This window comes from Pholcus phalangioides, unplaced genomic scaffold, assembly GCF_987345545.1.
Source record: "Pholcus phalangioides strain wild (caught in Gottingen) unplaced genomic scaffold, Ppha-v1.0 ptg000030l_1, whole genome shotgun sequence".
Lineage (NCBI taxonomy): Eukaryota > Metazoa > Arthropoda > Arachnida > Araneae > Pholcidae > Pholcus > Pholcus phalangioides.
In genome coordinates, this window is record NW_028301620.1 from 5603796 (window position 1) to 5625417 (window position 21622).

Consider the following 21622-nt stretch of genomic DNA (forward strand, 5'->3'; position numbering starts at 1 on the left):
TTAGACAGTTTCGCAGAGGCAGGAATCTATTCTTCTATGGACCTAAAATCTGGCTACTGGCAAATACAAGTAGACGAGCAAGATAAGGAAAAAACAGCATTTATTACTCCCGATGGTCTTTACCAGTTTAAAGTCATGCCTTTTGGGCTCTGCAACGCACCCGCTACATTCGAGAGAATGATGGACAGTTTACTCAAAGGACTGAAATGGCATATTTGCTTATGTTATCTGGATGACGTAATAGTTTACGGATCAACTTTTGAAGAACATCTTTCACGTTTGAGACTGGTAATGAAATGTATAAAAAGAGCTGGATTAACTTTAAACCATAAGAAATGCTGTTTCGGACAGAAGAAACTCAAGATTCTGGGTCACCTAGTGGATAAAGATGGAATTCATCCAGATCCAGCCAAGATAGAAGCCATCGAAAGATTTCCAATCCCGAAAAACATTTCCGACGTGAGGGGATTTTTAGGAATTTGTTCCTACTACAGACGCTTTATTAAGGATTTCTGTGTCATAGCTGCACCATTGCATTGGTTGTTGAAGAAAAATGCAAAATTCATTTGGAAAGAGGAGCAACAATCATCATTCGATCAATTGAAATCATGTCTCACGAAACACCCAGTCCTTGGCTACTACAAGCCCGAAGCAGAAACCCATATACATACGGACGCAAGTGGATATGGCGTAGGTGCAGTTCTTGTCCAGATTCAAGATAGAAATGAAAAGCCGATCGCATACGCTTCTCGGTCACTTTCAACAGCAGAAAAGAATTATTCAACAACCGAGAAGGAATGCTTGGCCGTTGTATGGGCCATAAACAAGTTTCGGCCATACCTGTTCGGACGCCCTTTCACAGTCGTAACCGATCACCACTCTTTATGCTGGCTCGCCAATCTAAAGGATCCTTCTGGACGACTAGCGAGATGGGCATTACGTCTGCAAGAGTATGACGTAACGGTTGTTTTCAAAAGTGGGAAGAAACACAGCGATGCTGACTGTCTTTCTAGGCACCCAGTACTTGAAGCTAAAGAAGAAGAAATAGCTGACGACATCCCATTTCTCAATGCCATTTCAAATTTTAAAAACGAACAATTAAAGGACTGTCAGTTACAAGTTATCCGAAAGAAGCTTGAAGAAATTGGTAGTTACCGAAATTTCCAGATACTAGATGGGATTTTGTATAAGAAGAACTACGATCCTTTGGGAAAACCATGGCTCTTGGTCATGCCAAAACATCTTCGAATGGAAGTGCTGAAAATCCTTCATGACGCACCCACAGCTGGCCATTTAGGTTTGGCAAAGACTTATGATAAAGTACGTAGAAAGTTCTACTGGCCTGGAATTTATAGAACTGTACGACGTTATGTGTCTCATTGCAAGGAATGTCAAAGAAGAAAATCACCATCACAACGACCTCCAGGATATCTTCAACCGATTAAACCTGCTGATGCCCCATTCCGAAAAATAGGGATAGATCTGCTCGGACGATTCCCGCTGACAACTCAAGGGAACCGATGGATAATTGTATGTACAGATTATCTCACCCGATTCACCATCACGAAAGCTCTGCCAAGCGGTGATGCAATGGAAATCGCAAAATTTCTAGTTGAAGATGTTATTCTAAAGCATGGATCACCAAGAGAAATAATTAGTGACAGAGGTCGATCATTTTTGTCAAATCTTGTAAGGGAAATAAATGAGTTGTGTAAGACTTCGCATCTACTAACTACGGCATATCATCCGCAAACCAATGGCCTAACAGAAAGGTTCAACAAGACTTTGGCAGATATGTTATCTATGTATGTCGACACAGAACAAAAAGATTGGGATTGCATACTACCATACGTCACATATGCTTATAACTCGGCAAAACAGGAAACGACGGGCTTTAGTCCATTCTTCCTCGTTCATGGACGTGATGTAGAGACACCACTGGATGCCATACTACCGGATGATCCCGATCATACTCCCAGTGACTATGTGGCCAAATTAATAAAGAATGCAGAGGAAGCTCGAGAACTTGCAAGATTGCATATCTCGAGAGCTCAGGCGAAAGATAAAAGCCGTTACGACGAAGCTCATCGCGATGTTCAATACAAAAAAGGTGATCTCGTGTGGATTTTTACACCGGTCCGAAAACTCGGTTTATCAGAAAAGCTTCTTAGACGTTACTTTGGACCCTATCGTGTAGTGAAAAAACTATCACAAGTCACATATGAAGTAGAACCTTGTGAGGAAAAGTCCCGAAAGCGGCAACTGAAGGATATTGTTCATGTTTTACGGATGAAGCCGTATCATGACCCAAAAGAGCAACAAGAAGATCCACATCCAGAGAAGCAGAGCCGTACACAAGCGAATGCAAACCGACTTTCAGCAAGTATTCATAATCTTCCTGGACCTCTGACGAGGAGTCGTTCTAAGCAGTTACAGCGAGACGCTGAACATTTGAAGAGGGGAGATATGTGGCAAGACTCAAAATAGGACAGATATTCAAGTATCATTTTTAACTCGACTGCAAGACTAGCCATTAACAAGATATATTTTATTCTTGTCTTTTTTTTTATTGTTTATTTTTCATGGAATGTTCATATATGTTCTTGTGTTCTTGTTGGATTGTGACCGTGTTTGTAATTGCTCTGTAACGAATATCTAATAAAAACTACGCGACATAATGCACTAAGAATAGCAAAGATAAGCATTAAAAAATTTGCAAGATTGGGGAAGGGGGAACTTTGTTATGTAAGAAAATTTGTAATATTTGTGTTAATTTTTAAGCAAGCCCAACTGTATATATATATGTGATGAACGGGAGGAAAAAGCAGATTACATAAATTTTGAATACACTGAAAAAGCAAATATTTATTCATTCTCAATACACACAAATCTTGAAGATGACAATGAGTATTTTATCTAATATTCAAAAAAACACACAAAACAACAACAACACAAACAAACAAACAGAATATTACAACCTGATGCATTTTGGTTACCCAATGGGTATCATCACAACACTTTATAGACTGTTTTATTCTGTATACGGCAAAATGACATTTTTCCCTACTTTTTTAATATTTAAAAAGATAGATTGATTTTTTTTACTACTAACTTACATTAAATGTGTTAGGCAAACATAAAACACAGTTTTTAGGATTTTGTTTTATGTATTTTGTATGCATCTTACAGATGTGTATGATATAAGAAAAAGCAACGACAAATTTAGTCTTTTTTCATCTCTAGTATAGTCAAATACCACTACAGCGAAAATCTTGTTTTAATGAACATTTTTCTAATCCCCAGATAAGTTTACATAGGAAAATTCAAACCTGGAATTCCTTTATAATTGAATTTTGTTTTAACGAAGTTATTTCTCCGGTCTCTTGGAGTTCGTTATAATGGGATTTGACTGAATGAACATTTCGTCAACACTCTTCGTTAACCAAAACCATTAGATACATGCTTTAGGTTTGTTGATAACTGAAAATTTCAAATATTATATATATATATTTTTATACTATTTATAAAATACTTTTATAAAATATGCTGCTATACTTTTTATAAAATATGAATTTATGAAAGACTATATTAAATAAAAATGTGTACAAGACCAACCATTAAATTTTCCTCTTTGACCGCAGCTTTTAGTTTTTGGCAAAAATCTTCACATACTGAGTTTTCTTCAACAGAGGGAATCAGAGATGAAAAACGGATGAATAATTTGTAAAGTTGTATCCACAACTTCATTGAAGATCTGAAGACCAACTAGAGAAAATGTTGATCAAATTTAGTAGAAAAATTATGTATATGTTTCTGTGCAGATAATCAATTACAGCATGAAAAAATTAATAAAACTTTTACATTAATTCGTACATCAATCGATATCAATTCGTACATCAATCGATATCAATTCGTACATCACTTGAGAAATGATAAAATTCCTTATCTACAGATCTTATAGTTTGAGAAAAAATCGTAAAGCAATGTACTAAAGAATTTATTAACCAAACCATTCATTTACCTGTGGAACTTTCGGTGGCATGAAATGCATTACAGGGTAAATCAAAGCTGCATACATACATGTGAAATCATTTTCTAAACTATCTCCTTGATTAACCTCTTGTGTCTGAAAATGAATGAAAATGATGGTGGAACAAGTGCATCACCAAACTAAAAGAATATATTTATTGAATATGGTTTTAATTTTGAAAGCAATGATATGCAAAATTTTTCAAGCTGTAAAAAAATTTTGATTAATAAAAAAAAATGTAATTTATTTCCATTTCCAATGTGAAATCTTTATACAAAGAACCACTTCTACCATGATACATTTTAATGATGAAAAATATTCCATTTTTTACAATTATTATATCCCTTGCTTTTCTGACTTGTCATGTGCTGATGAGAAGTTTTTTCCCTGAACAGCTTTCAAATGTTATCAAGAATTTAGATAAAAACTATAAAAACAACTATAGTCAGGAAAAAACCGATAAATGTTTATTATTCAAGGTTAGGTTTCCAGCACATCCCTAAAAAGTTACACATAAAACCCAATGTCTTATTTCATATATCAATCAACCACAAGACAGTATCAGGGTAATTCAATGGAATATTACAGTAGATATTCACGCATATAGCTTCAGTTTTAACTATAAAAAACAACTTGATTAATTCGTTTCTTACCCTTTCTCTACAAAAAATTTATATTTTTCCCAGAAATTCTAAAATATTCATATGCTATATATACTCAAGTCTAAGGTCCCCCACGTCATGACTATCAAAACAGTGGTCTTGAAGTGGTTTTTCTCCTCAAAAACTGATCCATGTATAAGCCAATTCCCCCTTCCAGTATACAAACAAATTTTTAAATGAAAAAAAAACTTGCCTTAATATGAGGCCTAAATACACAGCACCTTTCTTTTCTTTATATATGAACTGCGTCATACATTGTATCGGGAGGGAAGGAGGGGTCTTCAACGCATGGCATGTGTGTTTTAGTAGTAGTATTTCCAATTAATATCATAATATAATTTCTAAAAGAAATATTTTCAGAACTATTCTTAAAGTATTCAGCTATAATTATGGAAAGAAATAATTTCAGACTCATTGATTGAAATGATTTTATAATTAATTTTAAGGAAAACTTTTAGAATTATTGAAAGTAGTAATTTCTGACTTGCTTTTAGAAATAGATTCAGACTTAATGGGAGAAACCGTTTCATAATTACTTCTAAAAATGATTTCATGATTATGTTTAAAAATTATTTCCTGACAACTTTTACAAACTATTTTATAATAACTTTTAGAAATGGTTTCCTTATTACTTTTAGAATTTATAAAATTCTTGAAAAAAATAATTTCATAATTAATTTTATAAACAATTTCAGAGTTTGTGAGAGAAAAATTTTATAACAACAAATTTTAACATTTCACAATTGATTTTAGAATTATGCGACAGAAGAAAGAAAAATCCAGAACTGGTGAGAGAAATAATCTCAGAATTATTGAAAATTTATATTTATTGCAAGAAATACTTTTACACTAAAAAGAATAAATCAGAACAATTTTCTCAGAAGAATTTCAGAGAAAATTGTTCACTAATTTAGGGCCCATTCCACTCTAAATTATCTTAAATTCTTATGAATCTGTACAGCTTACAATTAAATACCACAGTATAACTTAATGGCCTGTAGGCTTCATGAAAGTTTTGATTTGGCCCACAATATCTGAAAGGTGTAAGTCCTCTGTATAACACGAATAAGACCAACCTTTTTTATAGCATCCACAAGAGATGAAGCAATTGATGACCACATATGTAGCTTATCTCCAACACATTTAATGTGCTTAGCATCGATCATGCCAAGAAAGTTTTGGGCATACATCAATGGTGACAGAGTACCAGATATGCTAGCACCAGCCAAACGCTTGAAAGCATCCAAATAACTGAAAAAATTACAAAAAGTTACATAAATTGATTAAAAAATATTAATGACTAAAAATTCAATGAATTAATAATTAAATATAATAACTTGCCATAACTTTCATTCAATTGAACAACCAGTTATATTAGCCTTTATATTCTCTGCCACATGTTTTGAGAATTTAACAGTTTCCCAGAGAATACAACTTATCCATTGCTCATCAATAATATCTTATCATGCATCATAGTGTCAGATTTCAATATTGATGCCCTATCCCCCTTCTAATTTTATAACTACACTTGTTTGGGAAAAAAATTAACTACACACATTATGTATATATACAGTAATTTTCCATTAAAAAAATGACCTGATCACAAAAAGATTGTTTGTGATCAAACTTTGTTCTGTATCACCTGATTCAAAAAGAGGGTTAATTTCCTTGGATGAGGGATGGGGGAAGAAAATACTTTTATAGCAGGGCTTTTTAATTAGCACATACTGGAAGATTTCCAGGTCAAATATTGGGGAAACCAACAACCTTCTAGATTTGCAAGGGTCTGCCCAGACATTTTTGTAGGGTCTTATTTTTGTGAAAAGGTCATTAATTTTGTGGAAAGTGAAGCAATCCAGTTAATTTATCATGAAAGAAATTAAATGCCAAATTTATGGTTTCCTTAATTTGTATTTTGCTAAGGGTCAATTTTCAGATCCATAATGTTGTGAAGGGTCTAGAAACAGACCCAAATTTCAACTGGGAAAGCTCCTGGTTTGGCACACACAGATTGCACACAGATACTCCCTAAATTTCAATTGAATTTATACTTTGTTCTGTATCACATATTAGGGACCTCTTTGGAATCACTTGTTGCTAAAGCCACTAGATGGCAGCAGTGTACCATTGGTGAGCGGTCGTTGCCTTGGATGTCTGCACATGAAACTCAGCATCATCATAGCGACCAAACTGACAATATGTGGCTCGTCAGTCGTTGCCCACTCATATTTCAATAAATTCAGTTTTTTAATTGTATCTTGAATTGTTCCTTTATTTATAGATGGTTCGCTCAGCGCAGTTTTAGTTACCTTGGACCCATTCTGAAAATCACGCCCCAAGATCATGAACACTTCATTTGGAAACCACTGTTTCACAATATCACAAATATGTCAATTGCTATTTTAACTGTTAAATCACAGCTGAATGTGTAGCATAAGCTTTCAATCAACCTCAGTAATGCTGAAGACTTCTGTTCGAGGATGATTTATATTCTATATTTATGCCTCATAGATGAAATTTAACTGAAAGTCATCTAACAGGAAGATCAAAACACACTTTCTCTTCAGTTTATTAAAATTAGGATTATAAAAGACTTCAAGTACACAGTTTTGTAATCAACTTGTGAGATAATGTAAATTGACATTTCACAACAGTTTTATTGGTATTCCTTCTTTGAAAAACAACTTCAACTTTACTCGTAGCTGCCAACTTTTGAAAATGAAAATTAGAGAGATTTTCGTGCAGACCCGTATGTTATACTAAAACCACTCCCTGAGAAATACAAAAGGGATTTTCCAAACAAAAATTAAAAAGTAAGGAATAAAATCCCTATGCAAAAACAAGTGAAATTGGATGCGAAACTTTAATGGTGATCTAAAAAAAAATTGTGTTCAATCAGAAATGATGTGAACAAACATTCTGCGTGAATGAACCCAAAATCTGGAAGATGAAGGAAAAAAAGCATCAATTTTTGAAGCGTCAATTTTTAATAAAATCCCAACTCAAATAAAATAGGGATTTTACACACATGGAAGTTAAACCCTTGGGAATAAAATCCCTACGCAAAAACAAGTGAAATTGGATGCTAAAACTTTAATGGTGATCTAAAAAACAAACATTCTGTGTGAATGAACCAAAAATCTGGAAGATGAAGGAAAAAAAGCGTCAATTTTTAAAGAACACTGACTTTTTGTGACGCTTGATGTTTTTCTGATTTCACATGGATGATGTTGTCAGTCTTTCCACCATGATCGATGTTTATGTCCTTAATACAACTTGTACAAAAAGAAAAAGTTGGCTTTTTTCTGGAACGTTTGATGAAAGGAAATTCATCGGAATAAGTATCTTTAAAATTGATTAAATATTTTTTGCTTATCAGTATTCATGTTTTGCAATCCCATGTACCTAACTTCAACAAAAGGGGAAGTTTTAACCACATGCACACCACTATAATCTTCAATTATCATCCAGGATTATTGGCTACTAAGCTATTTCCCTGTACGATAAGTCAAACAACTTTTCTTGTTACCATCAGAGGGTTCGTAAAACTTTTTAAAAAAAAAGAATTTCCCACTATATTCTCATTTACAACGTGTGACGTAATTTCGAAAGTGGAAAAAGAAACAGAGGCAAAAGACTTTTTGCCCAGAAATTTTTTAGGGATTGTTTTCAGAAGAGGGGATTCTTTTTAAATAAAGTAGAAATAATTAGGGATTTTTTGTGATTTTCGTAAAAATTCGGGAGATTTAAGAACTTTTCAGGAGGTCGAGAGATGAAGCTGAAATTCGGGAGACTCGGCAGCTATGCTAAACTGTAAGGTCAGATGTAGGACAACACAGAAACGGTTAATGTGTTCATAGTGCGGGAAAATAAAAACGTTTGAGAAACTTGTCTACACCCTGAGAGGAATTCATGTTTTCATAAGAAGGTCCTTTTACATTTCTAACACTGAAATATGTAATGATATAATAAAAAAATTCAACTTACAGAAAGTCTGTCTTCCCTACAGACAAAACATATGGCTTTAAAAGTAGAGTCATCAGTGATACGGACAAATTATTCTGCTAGGGAAAATAAAAGAAATTATAGCCAAGACAGATTCAAACACCAAATATTTATATTAATCACATTTGAAAAGGCAAAACTTTAATAAGCATAGCTAAATGTATTTGCTGTCACATTACGTCTTCTTTAACACAAGAAATTTCATATACAGTTCTCAACTAATGATTATAAATTTGTTCCCGAACCCCATTCATTAGTCAAAATCTTGATAAACCAAAATGTGATATTTTCCCATAGGTTTCTACGGAAAATCGTTTAATTCAATCCAGGTACTGCCAAAAATTTGAAGACATTTTTTAACCCTTTATATTCTGACAGTACTTTGAAATACCAGGTTAGATAATTTGTATTGAACTAACTAATCATTTCAAAAACATTTTTTTTTGTTTTCAACTAGAACTGAAATAACCTATAAATATTTATAATGTAAATTATTTGATTATCATCATATATATATATGTATATAAATAAATATATATATATAGATATATATAATATCTTTATTTTAATTTATTATAATTTTCTTCTTATTCTATTTTTCACAATGTCAGATATAAAGGGTTAAAATACCAAAGAGCACTATCAAAAAAAGTGATTGAAAGATAAGATGAACAGCTTTAAAATTTGATGAGAATTTACAAGATCAGATATCGAAGATCTTTTTATTTTACACTATGTACACAACTAACAAAGCTGCTGTTGACACAACTGAATCAAATTTGTAGGCGCCCCATCTATTTGTGATTTGGTTAGCTCATTTCTGTAACTCATATTTATGTGCAGGTGGAAAATACTATCTCGTAGAATCTCCAGACAGATCAGTTTGATGCTAAGAGTCTTGCGCTGAAAGAAGTTGCATTATACAAACATAAGGCTCTTTTTTGCAATGCATTTTCTATCAGCTGAATCTTTCAATTTATATGAAATGGTTTAAAAAAATTCAGAAATAGAACAGGAGGTACAGCTGATAAAAGGTTTATAGGTAAACATGAGTTAATCTGGCTCACGTGACAGTAATTCTGATGATTGGCACTAACATTCAGCTCATGACATGGGTGTGTTATGTAAGCGTGTGCATCTATATTAGTGTTTTTCAACCTTTCTTTTTTCACGGCCAACTTGAACCTACAATTGAATCTATGTAGCATGCTCAAATTGAGATTTTAAACAAATACTGTTTCAATGATTTAACTATTAACACAAACATAACAATTTATTGTGTTATCGGAGTGTTGGGTTGTCGCTAATGAAATGGTAGATTTTAAGAATAACTAACACTTTGTTTTTAATAAAAGTAATCACCAGCAGAGCATCAATGCATTTTACCAATGTGCTGAAAGATTATTTAAGATCATTTATACCAAGTTTGTAAAAAATCAGTGTCTGTGTAAATGATAAAGTCCTCTACTGCCCAATAAATAGATTAACAGGTTTTTAACTAAAGATGGAATAAATATGGTCTTTGTTTTTTTAAGAAGCAGTTTCACTGTGAAATTTCAATGGCTTTTCATTATTTGAGAGCTATTAGCTGTATATAATTATCTGTGTTTCTCAGTCTGTATCAAACAAGTCTGCACAGATTGTTTGTCATGAACAATATTGATTAAAAGCTGAATTTACGAGAATCAACTACTTTTGAGTTGACACCTATGTTTATGTAAATAACTGAATTAACCATACCAGAACATCTTATTTTTTGACGTATACACAATATAAAAATTTGAACAAGGCAAAAATATTAAAATTTTAATGATGACTCACATGTATTGTATCCAGGTTTCTCAAATGATAATAATGAGAAGTTAACATACACTGTGGCAGTTTAGACAAACTATCCAATGTTTTCTAAAAAATTAATAAAAAAAATCTTTTAGAAGTTAAAAAAGTATATTCAATCTTTTCACAGCACATATGAGAATTATTTAAACCAGTGTTCTTCAACCAGCGGTCCACTGACCAATGCCAGTCCATGGGAATATTCTGCCAGTCTACAAAAAATTTCATATACATAGCAGCTACTATATTGTTGTGGAACAAGAAGAATGCTTTTCAACTCTTTCTAACTGTTATATATGTATACTAGCTGATACCCGGCGACTTTGCCTGCCCCGTAAAAAATGTATATATGCATAGCTTACTAATTATTTCTTAATCAAAAAAAATTCTGCATCAAGTAAGAAAAATTTAATTTTATTTTTAAAAATATTTTAATTAAAAACTTCAGGCAATCGCTTGTGGATGCACAATATTTTTTGTTTTTCCATCTGGTGTGTAGATGTACAAATTTTTGTGATAACCATCACGCGAACAGGCGCCGAAAAGCTGTCCGCGTGAAAAACATTCAAGTAGGGTGATACGTGCCACTGCTAACGACTGGCCTTGCGCTTTGTTGATTGTCATGGCAAAAGTTAAACGAATCGGGAACTGTAATCACTTGAAAGTGAATGGCATTTCTTAAGTGATAATTGGGATACGTGGAATGAAGACGTCTTCTCCATTGGTGCATCCAATTAGAATCATTGCTTCAATGACGTAATTGTGCAATTTCTTCACGCAGAGTCTCCGTGTCTCCAAATTTCTTAAAAGCATTATAGGTGCTCCGACTTTGAGAGTCAAGTTGTGTGGTGGCACACCCGGAATATCCAAAGAGTTCAGAAATTCTGCAGGATACAGAACTATCTGCGCTGAGTCTGTGACAGTGTCAACCAATTTGTAAGATGTGGAGTCTCCCGGAATAATTTTTAGGATTTTTTTCGTTGATCTTGTTCACACTGTCATTTTTCTGTGGCAGAATCGCTCTCTCACGAAGCCATTCATGGTTTCAGTGATTTTGTTGGATGTTTGGGAAGACTTTGTCTGCAAGTTCTTGAACTGAGTTTTGTGTGGCAACTGGCAAAATCCATTCGGGAACGTAATCAGTTCAGTGCTTCGGTCTACGGGAATTCTTCCATTGCCAAGTTTGATCAACTGATGTGAAAATGATAGCAATGCTGAGTCATTTTGCAGAACTCGCATATTGGTAGATAATGATAAATTTTAACTTCGTATCAGAGTGCTGATGATTCGAGGCAAGCATTGAGTTCATCAGCTGGCGTTGAACATTTTTATTATTCTGAGTTTCTCTGTTGTTAGCATTGGCGTACGCAAGGGGGGGGGGGGGGGGGTTGAGGTTCTAACCCCCTCCCCCTCCTTGCGCAAAGATTATAGTGTTATTTCGCAGGAAAAACTTAAAAACCTCCCTTTAGAAGGAAAAAAAATCTGAAACCCCTCTCGAGAAAATTCTACTCACTCGCATGGTTGTTAGTGACATCATATGTCCAGCTTCTGCGGCAAATATTATTCAAACACTTTTTAAGCATTTTTTAAATTGAAACTATACCTCTACGATGGGCGGTTGATGAGATAAAGGCCGCATTAGCACTTACAGGACACCCTGTATATAGGCTAGCAGAAATTCCCGGCGCTTTCCGGGTTTTCTTCACTTAATGGGAGGATTGGGAAAGTTACAAACCGTTATAAAGGAATAAACTGTTATAATGGCAGAATTAAAGGTGTGACAAACCATTGTAAGGCATAAATATACACGTCTGAAACCCATTGTTAGGGAACCACGGTAACCAAAGTAAACGTTCCGAAAGTGATTGTTGAGGCCCCAAAACCATTGTTGCCCGACAGTTTCTTGTCCATTTCGGGCATTTGCCCAGCTCTGACGAATTTTTAAAGTAGCCTACGGTTCATTCCCAGTCCTGTTTGGAATATATGCAAAATCTGGCGCGATCGGCCTAAAACTGTAGATTTGTATAAAGACCATGCCAGTAATAGAAACCAACAGAACTACAGAGTAGGATTTAATGCAGTTCTTCAACCGTCAGAAAGAGCGCAGTTATCGTAGATATGACACTTTCCATCGAAGAAACTGCGATAGAAGTTGCACCAATTAAAAATTCTAACATTTATGAATTCATGACTACAGATTTAATAAATAATGAATAGAATAGATAGAAATCCCCATTGGTTTTTATTTCAGTCTTATTCATCAGTAGGTCTGTGAAATATTTTTCTTATTTCCACTGGTCCCCAAAAATTTTCCACCCATTTTCTAGTCAGAAAGTGTATAAAAGTTGAAGAAAACTGATCTAAACAACTTTTACATTTTTGTGTTACATTATTTTAAGAATATAAAAATACAAACACAAATTACAATAAACAGAATGAGAAAGTAGTTATACTATACTATATTAATAAAACATTAAACTACCAAGCAAAGAGAAGGAGAACACAGCTCTTGCTCAACCATGTCTGCTGCCAGAGTCAATATAGATGAAACAGCATCCACAATGTCTTTGCTAGAATCATTAGAATCCACTGAAATCTTGCTAACCAGCAATTGAAGCAAAATCCCCAATTCAGAATCTGTGTGGGAGAACAGTTTACAAATAAGTTACTGAATACAATTGTAAGAAAAAAAAATATTCCTTTAAATCTAAACACATTCCCCCTGCCATGAACTTGTCATTTTTTTTTGTCATTTCCAATGACATTTGTCAATTTTTCCAATTTGACATTTCCAATGACAAATTTCCCTACTGAAACTATATGCACAGAAAGTAAGTTGTGTGCCAAACTTTTATTTTCAATACAGTAGAAATAAATTAAATACAGCTTTATTATCTTAAAATACACTATCTCGAAAAATAAATCTTGCAATATTTGTTATACTGAATCAATGCATTTCCACTAGTGTCTTTATAACATTTCCCTCGAAAAACTCTCTATCTTGAAAATCTAATTGCAATGACAGTGAATAGAAACATGAAAAAAAGATCATCACAGTCTTTTGTAATAAGTTAATCTCATTTAAAACAATCAGGAATGACAAAAATTTAGTGATGCTGTGCATACCCATTTCTTCATCACTACCCAGGTCGCGTATGACTATCTTTGATGCCTTCACTACAGCTTTGAAATGGCTCAACAATACTGAATTTTGAATAGGCACATCTAAAGGCACTGAAACAAAACAAAAATGCTAGTTACAATTTAAAAAGTAATCAATCGTCAATTACTCTCTCTCTAGACCCACATAAAAATACTTAATTTTGAATAAAATATAAAGCACAGAGTTTTGCAGACATGGGGATACTTTAAATTCATAGTACAGTCGATTATACAAACACCCAATTTATGAGCTGGACGTTTTCACGAACTAACTTTCTGGACCCAAACTATACACCATCCCTTTAAATGTCTTTCCTATATTTACAACCTTTTAATTTTACAAACCAATTTTTCACAACACAATGGGTTTGTAAAAATGAGCATTGACTGTATATGTTCAGTCACTCATAAAAAGATTTCACAAGCCATTCACAATATGAAGCCAATATTAATTAGGACTTTTCATACACACAAAGTGCACATAACAGTACATGATTGCTGATGAAATATTGATCAATAGAGCCTGGATTATATGAAAATGCACATTTGCATATTTTGGCCTTTTACAGCATTAATGCATATAAATGAATAAAATCAAAGAATTTCCAGTTTAAGTGCATATTTTTGAAGGTTTATTTAAGCGCACTCAATTGTTTTTTAATTTTTCAAATACTGTTCATAATATCGTTTTTTCCCGCAGGTAAAATTTAGTGAATTAATACATATTAATAAAGTATTTTAGGAATACTATTTTATTGTAAGGCAATATAGGCTAGAGATATATCAAAGTGCTAAATTTGTTTTTAGAAATAGTGTCAAAATATTTTTCTTACTGGTATTTTTGTTATTGAGCAACTGCATCAAACTGAAAATTAAAAAATGTCTGAATAAAAAATATGTAGAAGTTATTTGCATATGTGGTATATTTATATATATATGAGCAGTGCCGTCTTAAGGCAAGGCCCAGGGGCCTCAAGAGAGAAAGGGCCTCACAAAAATAAAAAATCTGGTTGAAATTTTCAAGAATTTTCCTGGTAGAGCCTCAGAAAAATCACTTGGCTCGGGGGCCCATGATACTCTTAAGACGGCCCTGTATATGAGGGGATATTTTTTGTAAATGAAATACATATGCACTAAGAAACAGAAAAGATGCCTTTCAAAAACATATCTGCTTTTTTTGTTTTGCATGGAGATTTTTTTAATGCATATTTTGTCATTTTTTTTTACATATTTCGGAATTTGACTTTTCAATATTTCTAGTGCATATTATGGGGTGTTTAATGCATATTTTGGGATTTTAAGTGCACATTTTGTACTTTGAGTGCACATTTTGTACTTTGAGTGCACATTTTGTACTTTGAGTGCACATTTTGTACTTTGAGTGCACATTTTGTACTTTGAGTGCTTATTTTACATTTTAAGTGCTTATTTTTGCATTTTAAGTGCTTATTTTTGCATTTTTAAGTGCATATTTGCATATTTTCAGAGCATATTTGCATATTTTCAGAGCATATTTTGCCATTTTTTAGTGCATATAATCCAGGCTCCAGTGATCAATTAAGATACATGAAAAAAAAAGTTTAAAACATTTTTTTACAGCTGAATTTGACTTCTGTGTGAAAAACAAAACATATATTTTCTACTTTTTCAAAACACATGCTGATACATTTATGTTTGAAACTTTTATAAATATAGTGATCCCTCACTTATAAGCTTGCATGTTTCTCTCAGTTATACAACTATTTTCAGCCCTTTCGGTCAAAGAATATAACATAATAATCCTATTCACTTATGTCTCTCTCACTTATTCATCTTTTTCCTTTTCCCTTGCAGTGATACATAAGTGAGAGATCACCATATTTAGATAATGAACACAAAATGTTTTCAGCACAGGGGTGAATTCATCCTCTCTCTTTTTTGGCAAATATAATATTTGTGAGTTTGAATGATTTTTAACCATGTTTAGTGTTCATTAAAATGATTAGGAAGAAATTGGGGTATAAAGTCAAATTTTCAATTCTAGGAAATATTTTTCTTATAATAAGTATTGACTAGTGTTTGGAAGAGCATGGAAGCAATATGTTATTCTGGTGCATCTATTATTACTGAATTGAAACTATTATTGATCCACATGCAGAGATAACTTCAACATTATTCCCATGGTTAGTACAGCACCAAATTCAATGGGGGGGGGGGGGCTTTCTAACTTGACACATGACGGCTAAACCTAGCTTAACACTAGAAAGAAGGGTTGAAGGACTATACCCAGAAAAACGGGAAGGGGTCTATGCGACCCCATTGATTTTTTCTGGCAATTTTTTGATTTTTTTCATTTTTAAACATTTTAATTGCAATTACATTTTACAGCCGGGTATAATATTTTTATGACAGAATAAGACTTATAACACAAGGAATTGGTGGATGAAATCATTGATCTATTTATATATTTTTATTATTATTTCGATTTTGAAGCATTCTGTGCAAATGACCTCTCTTGACAAGCGTCAGTGTGGAAGAAACTCGACACTGGGGGAATCTGTATTTTCTATATTCCCAATAGGATTTCAGTGTTACATCACTTCTAGGTCATGCATATGATCAATAAATGTATGCGCTATATTTTTTTTCATGGTTGGAAGCACCCAACGAACGATGATCTTTCCAAAGGGTTTCAACTAAGCTTATCCATTTAGATTTGAAAAAAAAAAAAAAAAAATTCACACACAATTCCAGTAATGTGGAATCAGTATCTGTAAGCAATGAGTTTTTCGTAAAATATTTTGGAATCTTTGACGTCCTATTAACAAGGAAGGTCCCACGATATTTCTTACACTTTCATCTGCAGCAGTTTCTTTGCTACCCATAAACAGGATATTATTGAGATCTATATTTATGAAAATCAGTCGAGTTTTTGATGTAGTTCTAGGTTTTTATTAATGACTTCAATGTGGTTGGCATTAATTTTTTCTAATAGCATTTCATATTGGATCTGCTCATTCTGATTCACATATTCATCACCAATGCTTCACAAATGTTTAGCTTGGGGTGGTTTTCATTCTCCTCTGAATTCTCATTATCAGCACCACTCTTTCTGGGTTTGTCTCAGTTTTTGCCAACTTTGAGAAATTTCCTCTTCGATGAAGCTGCATCTTATTGCCATTTCTACAACACTCATAAGCACATTGATATTTCTACTTTCCAGAACAAACAATTTATGGGACAAAATAACAAAAGTACTTGACAAAAAAAGCTGAGACTCCTGCTGACCAGCATCTGCAGATAAGAATGAAGGTAAAAAAGTCTCACGAATGGGGATTACACCATAGTAGATGCATAATCATAGTAGATGCTATCAGAAGAATTTAGACCTTACAAAATCAATTGTAACAATGTTGGTAGTATTATATGGCGAATGTATTCTAAAATATATGGGAGGGTCAGTGTGACCCCTTTCCATCTTTATAAGTGGATAATGGGAATATCTGTTCTTATCTCCGTTCCTAAGAAAGATTAAGAAGAAAGCCTTGGTGTATGCTAAGAACATGAATTCAGAAAAAAACGAGAAATTTTAAAGCTTTCGGTTAATTTTTTTACTGGAGATATAGGAGCAGACAGAGTGCACAGGATCACACAGACCTTGTCTGTCTTTCTAGTGTTAAATAGACTATGACTTATTTCAGAAAGTGCATTGGCTTTTTCAAAAATTTTTATCACATTGCTCTTGTGTACCTCAACAATTCTTTCTTCCATTGTTTTTCTATGATTGTTTTGCCAAACATTCCCCTTACAAATTAAAATAGGGTTAATTTTCATACTTTCTGCTGTTTATAACAGGAAAACTCGACCTATAGACCAATATATATACATAACAACCTGTGTAAATATATTCCATCTATAGCAATAAATCATGAATAACATTACTTTAACCTGGTCTCTGGAATATCATTGTATGTATAAAACTGCACATGGATGCATTTAATGATAATTAAAAGTATAAAAAATAAATTTTAATCAAAAAAAAAAATATTGAAATATTAATGGCTGTTGATTATAAGTTTTTTTATATAAGTCAAATTAAATTTTAATATGAACTTATCTTACCAGTCAATAAAAAAATATCATACTATAGACCACGGAAAGACGGCTTCTGACCTAGTATGGTCTTCATTCCTCCGGCTTGCTGCTGGATTTCTTTTCTCCCCATTTCTCCCTAGTGAAGAATGAACCCTCTCTGTGCATGATGAAGATCATACAAGGTCAGAGGCCATCTTTCAGTGGTCACAATATATATATATATATATAAATATTTGTATAGAAGTTTACACCCCCCCCCCACTTGACTACTAAAACCATAAAGCAGATCAAGAATTTTTCTTCGCAAAAACTGACTTGCATATATCACCCCCCCCCCAATTTCGGGAATTTTTGAATTAGAAAAAAAACGACTTATTCACAAGTATATGGAGTAATTAATTATTTACTTCTAACATGAAAAAGTATATGGTATCTTACTAATAGCTGAATCAGATACTTTCACAGCCAGACTGGAAGGTTGCACCAATTTTCCTTCATCTAAAATACATATGATCATTTCACATGCTGTCTTCCGCAAGTAAGCTGATTTGATTTCTACAATAAAAAAATTAAAAACCAAAAATTACCATTATTAATTATTAATAAATTATAAATCTTGAAAAACTCTGTCTTGTAAAACATAAAGTTCATAATTAATTACCAGCAGGTGGATGAACACAAGGTGACATGTACGCTTCTGAACTATCTTTCAAGGATGAGGATACAGTAAATTCAAGGAGTGGTATCGCCGCCTATGTAGAAATAATAATAAAAAAGATCGCAATTTCAATAAGAGTATTATGTTGTACTACATAATGGCATATGTGTGATTAGACAAAGCTATTATAATTCATTAAATACATTTTGCATAAGTTCTGAATGTTTCGCACTTCTTCAGATGCATTTACATTTTCATTTAAAAAAAATGTAAACTTGAGAAAAACACCTTCTGATCAATAGGATATTTTATTGTGTGATAGATGAAGAAAATTATTATTTATGAGAGAGGAAACGTTTTTGCTACAATGTGTACATATACAGTAAAACCTTGATAAGTCGTCACCTCAAGTTATCGAAAAATTATGACAGCTTAAGCGGAGTTCCGTCAGTTTTACTGTGTAATGTTATGAAAATCGTATAAATTTAAAGTAATATGACATTTATTAAAGTATGAATCAAAATAACAATATTAATAAAATTTATAGATTGCAAAAGAAAAAGAAATTGCAATTTTTTATCTTTTTTATCTCTTATTACTTAAATTATTGTGGCTAAATGTCCTATACACTTTGATTTATACTAGTAATTTTTAATTTATAGACAGAGCACCAGTTTGAATAAGTAGCTTTCCTTCATAACAGAACTCTATTGCACATTAATTTTACATGTACATCAAATTTAATTTTAGCCCTGGGCAGGGAAGAGTAAACCGAAGACCTCAACTTGGGAAAGAATGTCTAATTTTTTTCAACAAAGATATTTTGTTTAAATTTCAAGCCCTAAATTAGTAGAGCCCTTTATGTTGCAACATGAATCATGTTACAAATGTAACATGTTTACAAATTGTAACATAACTCCGGGTCATGTTTCCTTAATTAATGTCAAGAGAATACTTACCTTTTAGAGTTGTTAATCTGTTGGTGTCTTCAGGGAGAGATGTCACCTAGTCTCATTGGAGGTTGTTTTCCTTCGTATGTTCTAAATTTTATATTAACATAGTATTTCGTTTGCCGGCGGATGGCCACGGACCTCCGTTGGTCAACTTTCCCAATTGTCGTTGGTCGTGTTGGGTGAACCTGGCCAGTTCGCCTGACATGTTGCCAAACGGTAATTTAATGTTTGTACTAATATTTCAAAATTATATGCAAATTATACCGATGTTCTTATTGTTGTGACGTAATATTTTTCATGATGTGACAGAGTATTTCCACAGTCCAAGTGGGCCAAAATACTTGTTCCCCACTAGCGTATATATACAAGTTGTGGTTATTGAACAATCGCATTACATCTCATCACATCTCGTTGCATTTATCTTCACCTCACTCGTTTAACAAGTTAGGTATTCCGATGTTATAGTGCAGTGGTACTAATCTTCTAGTCAGGTCTAATGTAACGTGACCTCATCTAGCCTTAGGCTTGGAATCATATCCTATCATGAGTATCTAATTTTATATTTGTGTCTCGGCAGGTCCGAACTTTTTAATAGTAGCTTTACATAAGAGCAATGGCTTGGTTCTTCTAACGCTAACCGGGTGTTGTCGAAAGGTCTCTACCCAGGGTTCCTGGTCTAGTTGGTATCGTCAACTGTGTGAAATAGATGTGTCGATAACAGCTGTTCTCAACATCTGCCTCATCGCCTCCTGATTCCCGATCTCCTGCAGCTCTAGCTCTTCGACACCCACTGGATTGACATTCGACAATCGTCTCTTCTACAGATTCACATCTGTTGCTTCGCCATACTCTTGGTTCTGATGTTGTGCTAGTTCGAAACAGTGCACCCAGAAATGGGAAACACGGCTCCCAGCCGACTTCACCGATCTCGGGGTCAGTGAGAATTGGCCTCTGACGGGTCTCGTCTTCGCGGACATCCACTTCACAACCGGACTTAGTGTCTCTCTTATAACCACATGCCGAAGTTCCGGACCTTCCCCAGATAAGTGCAATATATGAAAAAGTCTCTGTGATACAATTATATTATTTTAAATTAACGTTAAACTAATTTTTTTAATATCGTTGGAAGATTTCTGAATTAATATTGTAACTGTGTTTAGTTTTTATAATTGAATAAATGTCTTGATTTGAACTCTGTTGTCGTCTTATTTCCTCGTGCTGTCAAAATACTTGAGGATAAAAAATATAATTCGGGAAGTAACATTAAAACGTTACAAAATGCTTACGATGCACCTTGCGACAGAGCTTGGGTGTCTCGCGGTTTCTCCAGTAGAGCCCATGCAGAAATGAGATCTAGCTGGAACAGTCCCCAACGTTCCAAAAACCTTAGTCGGCAAATTAACTTCCCCAGTGTAACTTTCGTTACTTAAACTGTTCCGTTTGGGTATATAGGATTTTATGGTGACTTTTAAGCATATGGCAATGCTGTTAACAAGCTCTTTTTTTTAATGGGAGCCATAAAAATTGTCTGTTCGCCTTTCTCAAACTTTTTCATAGTGACGACTTAACCAAAATTAGCGACGAGTAAACGAGGGTTTAATAACATTGTGGTCTATGAGAGCTGGAAGGTCTGAAGAAAAATGACGACTTAACGAGGTTTTACTGTATTATGAAAACGTTTTTCTAGAATTACTGAAAACATCTAGCAACTGTTCAATGCAAAAATATCACATTTGTAAAATGCATAAAAAATATAACAATTTTTTAACTTCTCTACAAAGCATGTTTTTTTTACCAATATGAACTAATACTAAATTTGCATAATTTACAGTATTTTTTTCAAAACTCAAATGTAGTTAGTCAAAAGGGCTTAGTAGAAAAACTCACTTGTTCAAAGTTTGTTGACAATCTATCTTTGAGATTTATTATTAGTTGCCAGAAGGTGGTACAGACTGTTGGGTAGATGTTTTCATACTTTCTCATATTCAATTTCAGGGGGCGTAAAAGTAACTGCAAGCGTTTAGGATTGCTCAAAACATCTGGGAAAACAAAATAAATGCATGTTATTCACTCATAGTACTGCTGTACTACAGCTAGATAATTTCCATTTCTTTAAAATCAAATATTTACTTCAACATGAATAGAAAACAGAAGCTCACTTTGCATGTTGAAGTGTTAATGTCAAAACACACATCAAGCTAGGAAAAATAATGTTTAAATTTGTCATTTATTTGCACAAAAG

At 33.4% G+C, this 21622-nt stretch overlaps 1 protein-coding gene across 2 annotated transcripts in view; it reads right to left on the reverse strand.

Moving 5' to 3' along the window:
* Nucleotides 1-21622, reverse strand: part of LOC149067475 (uncharacterized) — a 103459-nt gene that overhangs the window by 56948 nt on the left and 24889 nt on the right. The window contains exons 10-19 of one of the 2 annotated variants that reach the window (XM_089252587.1): nt 21268-21419; nt 18431-18521; nt 18208-18324; nt 13660-13767; nt 13016-13170; nt 10519-10602; nt 8680-8756; nt 5769-5943; nt 4022-4126; nt 3616-3765 (exon numbers count right to left, since the gene is read on the reverse strand). In XM_089252587.1, coding sequence (XP_089108713.1) covers nt 3616-3765; nt 4022-4126; nt 5769-5943; nt 8680-8756; nt 10519-10602; nt 13016-13170; nt 13660-13767; nt 18208-18324; nt 18431-18521; nt 21268-21419 — 1214 coding nt within the window. The remainder of the gene's footprint in view (nt 1-3615; nt 3766-4021; nt 4127-5768; nt 5944-8679; nt 8757-10518; nt 10603-13015; nt 13171-13659; nt 13768-18207; nt 18325-18430; nt 18522-21267; nt 21420-21622) is intronic. The other variant, XM_089252588.1, reaches the window with a different exon arrangement.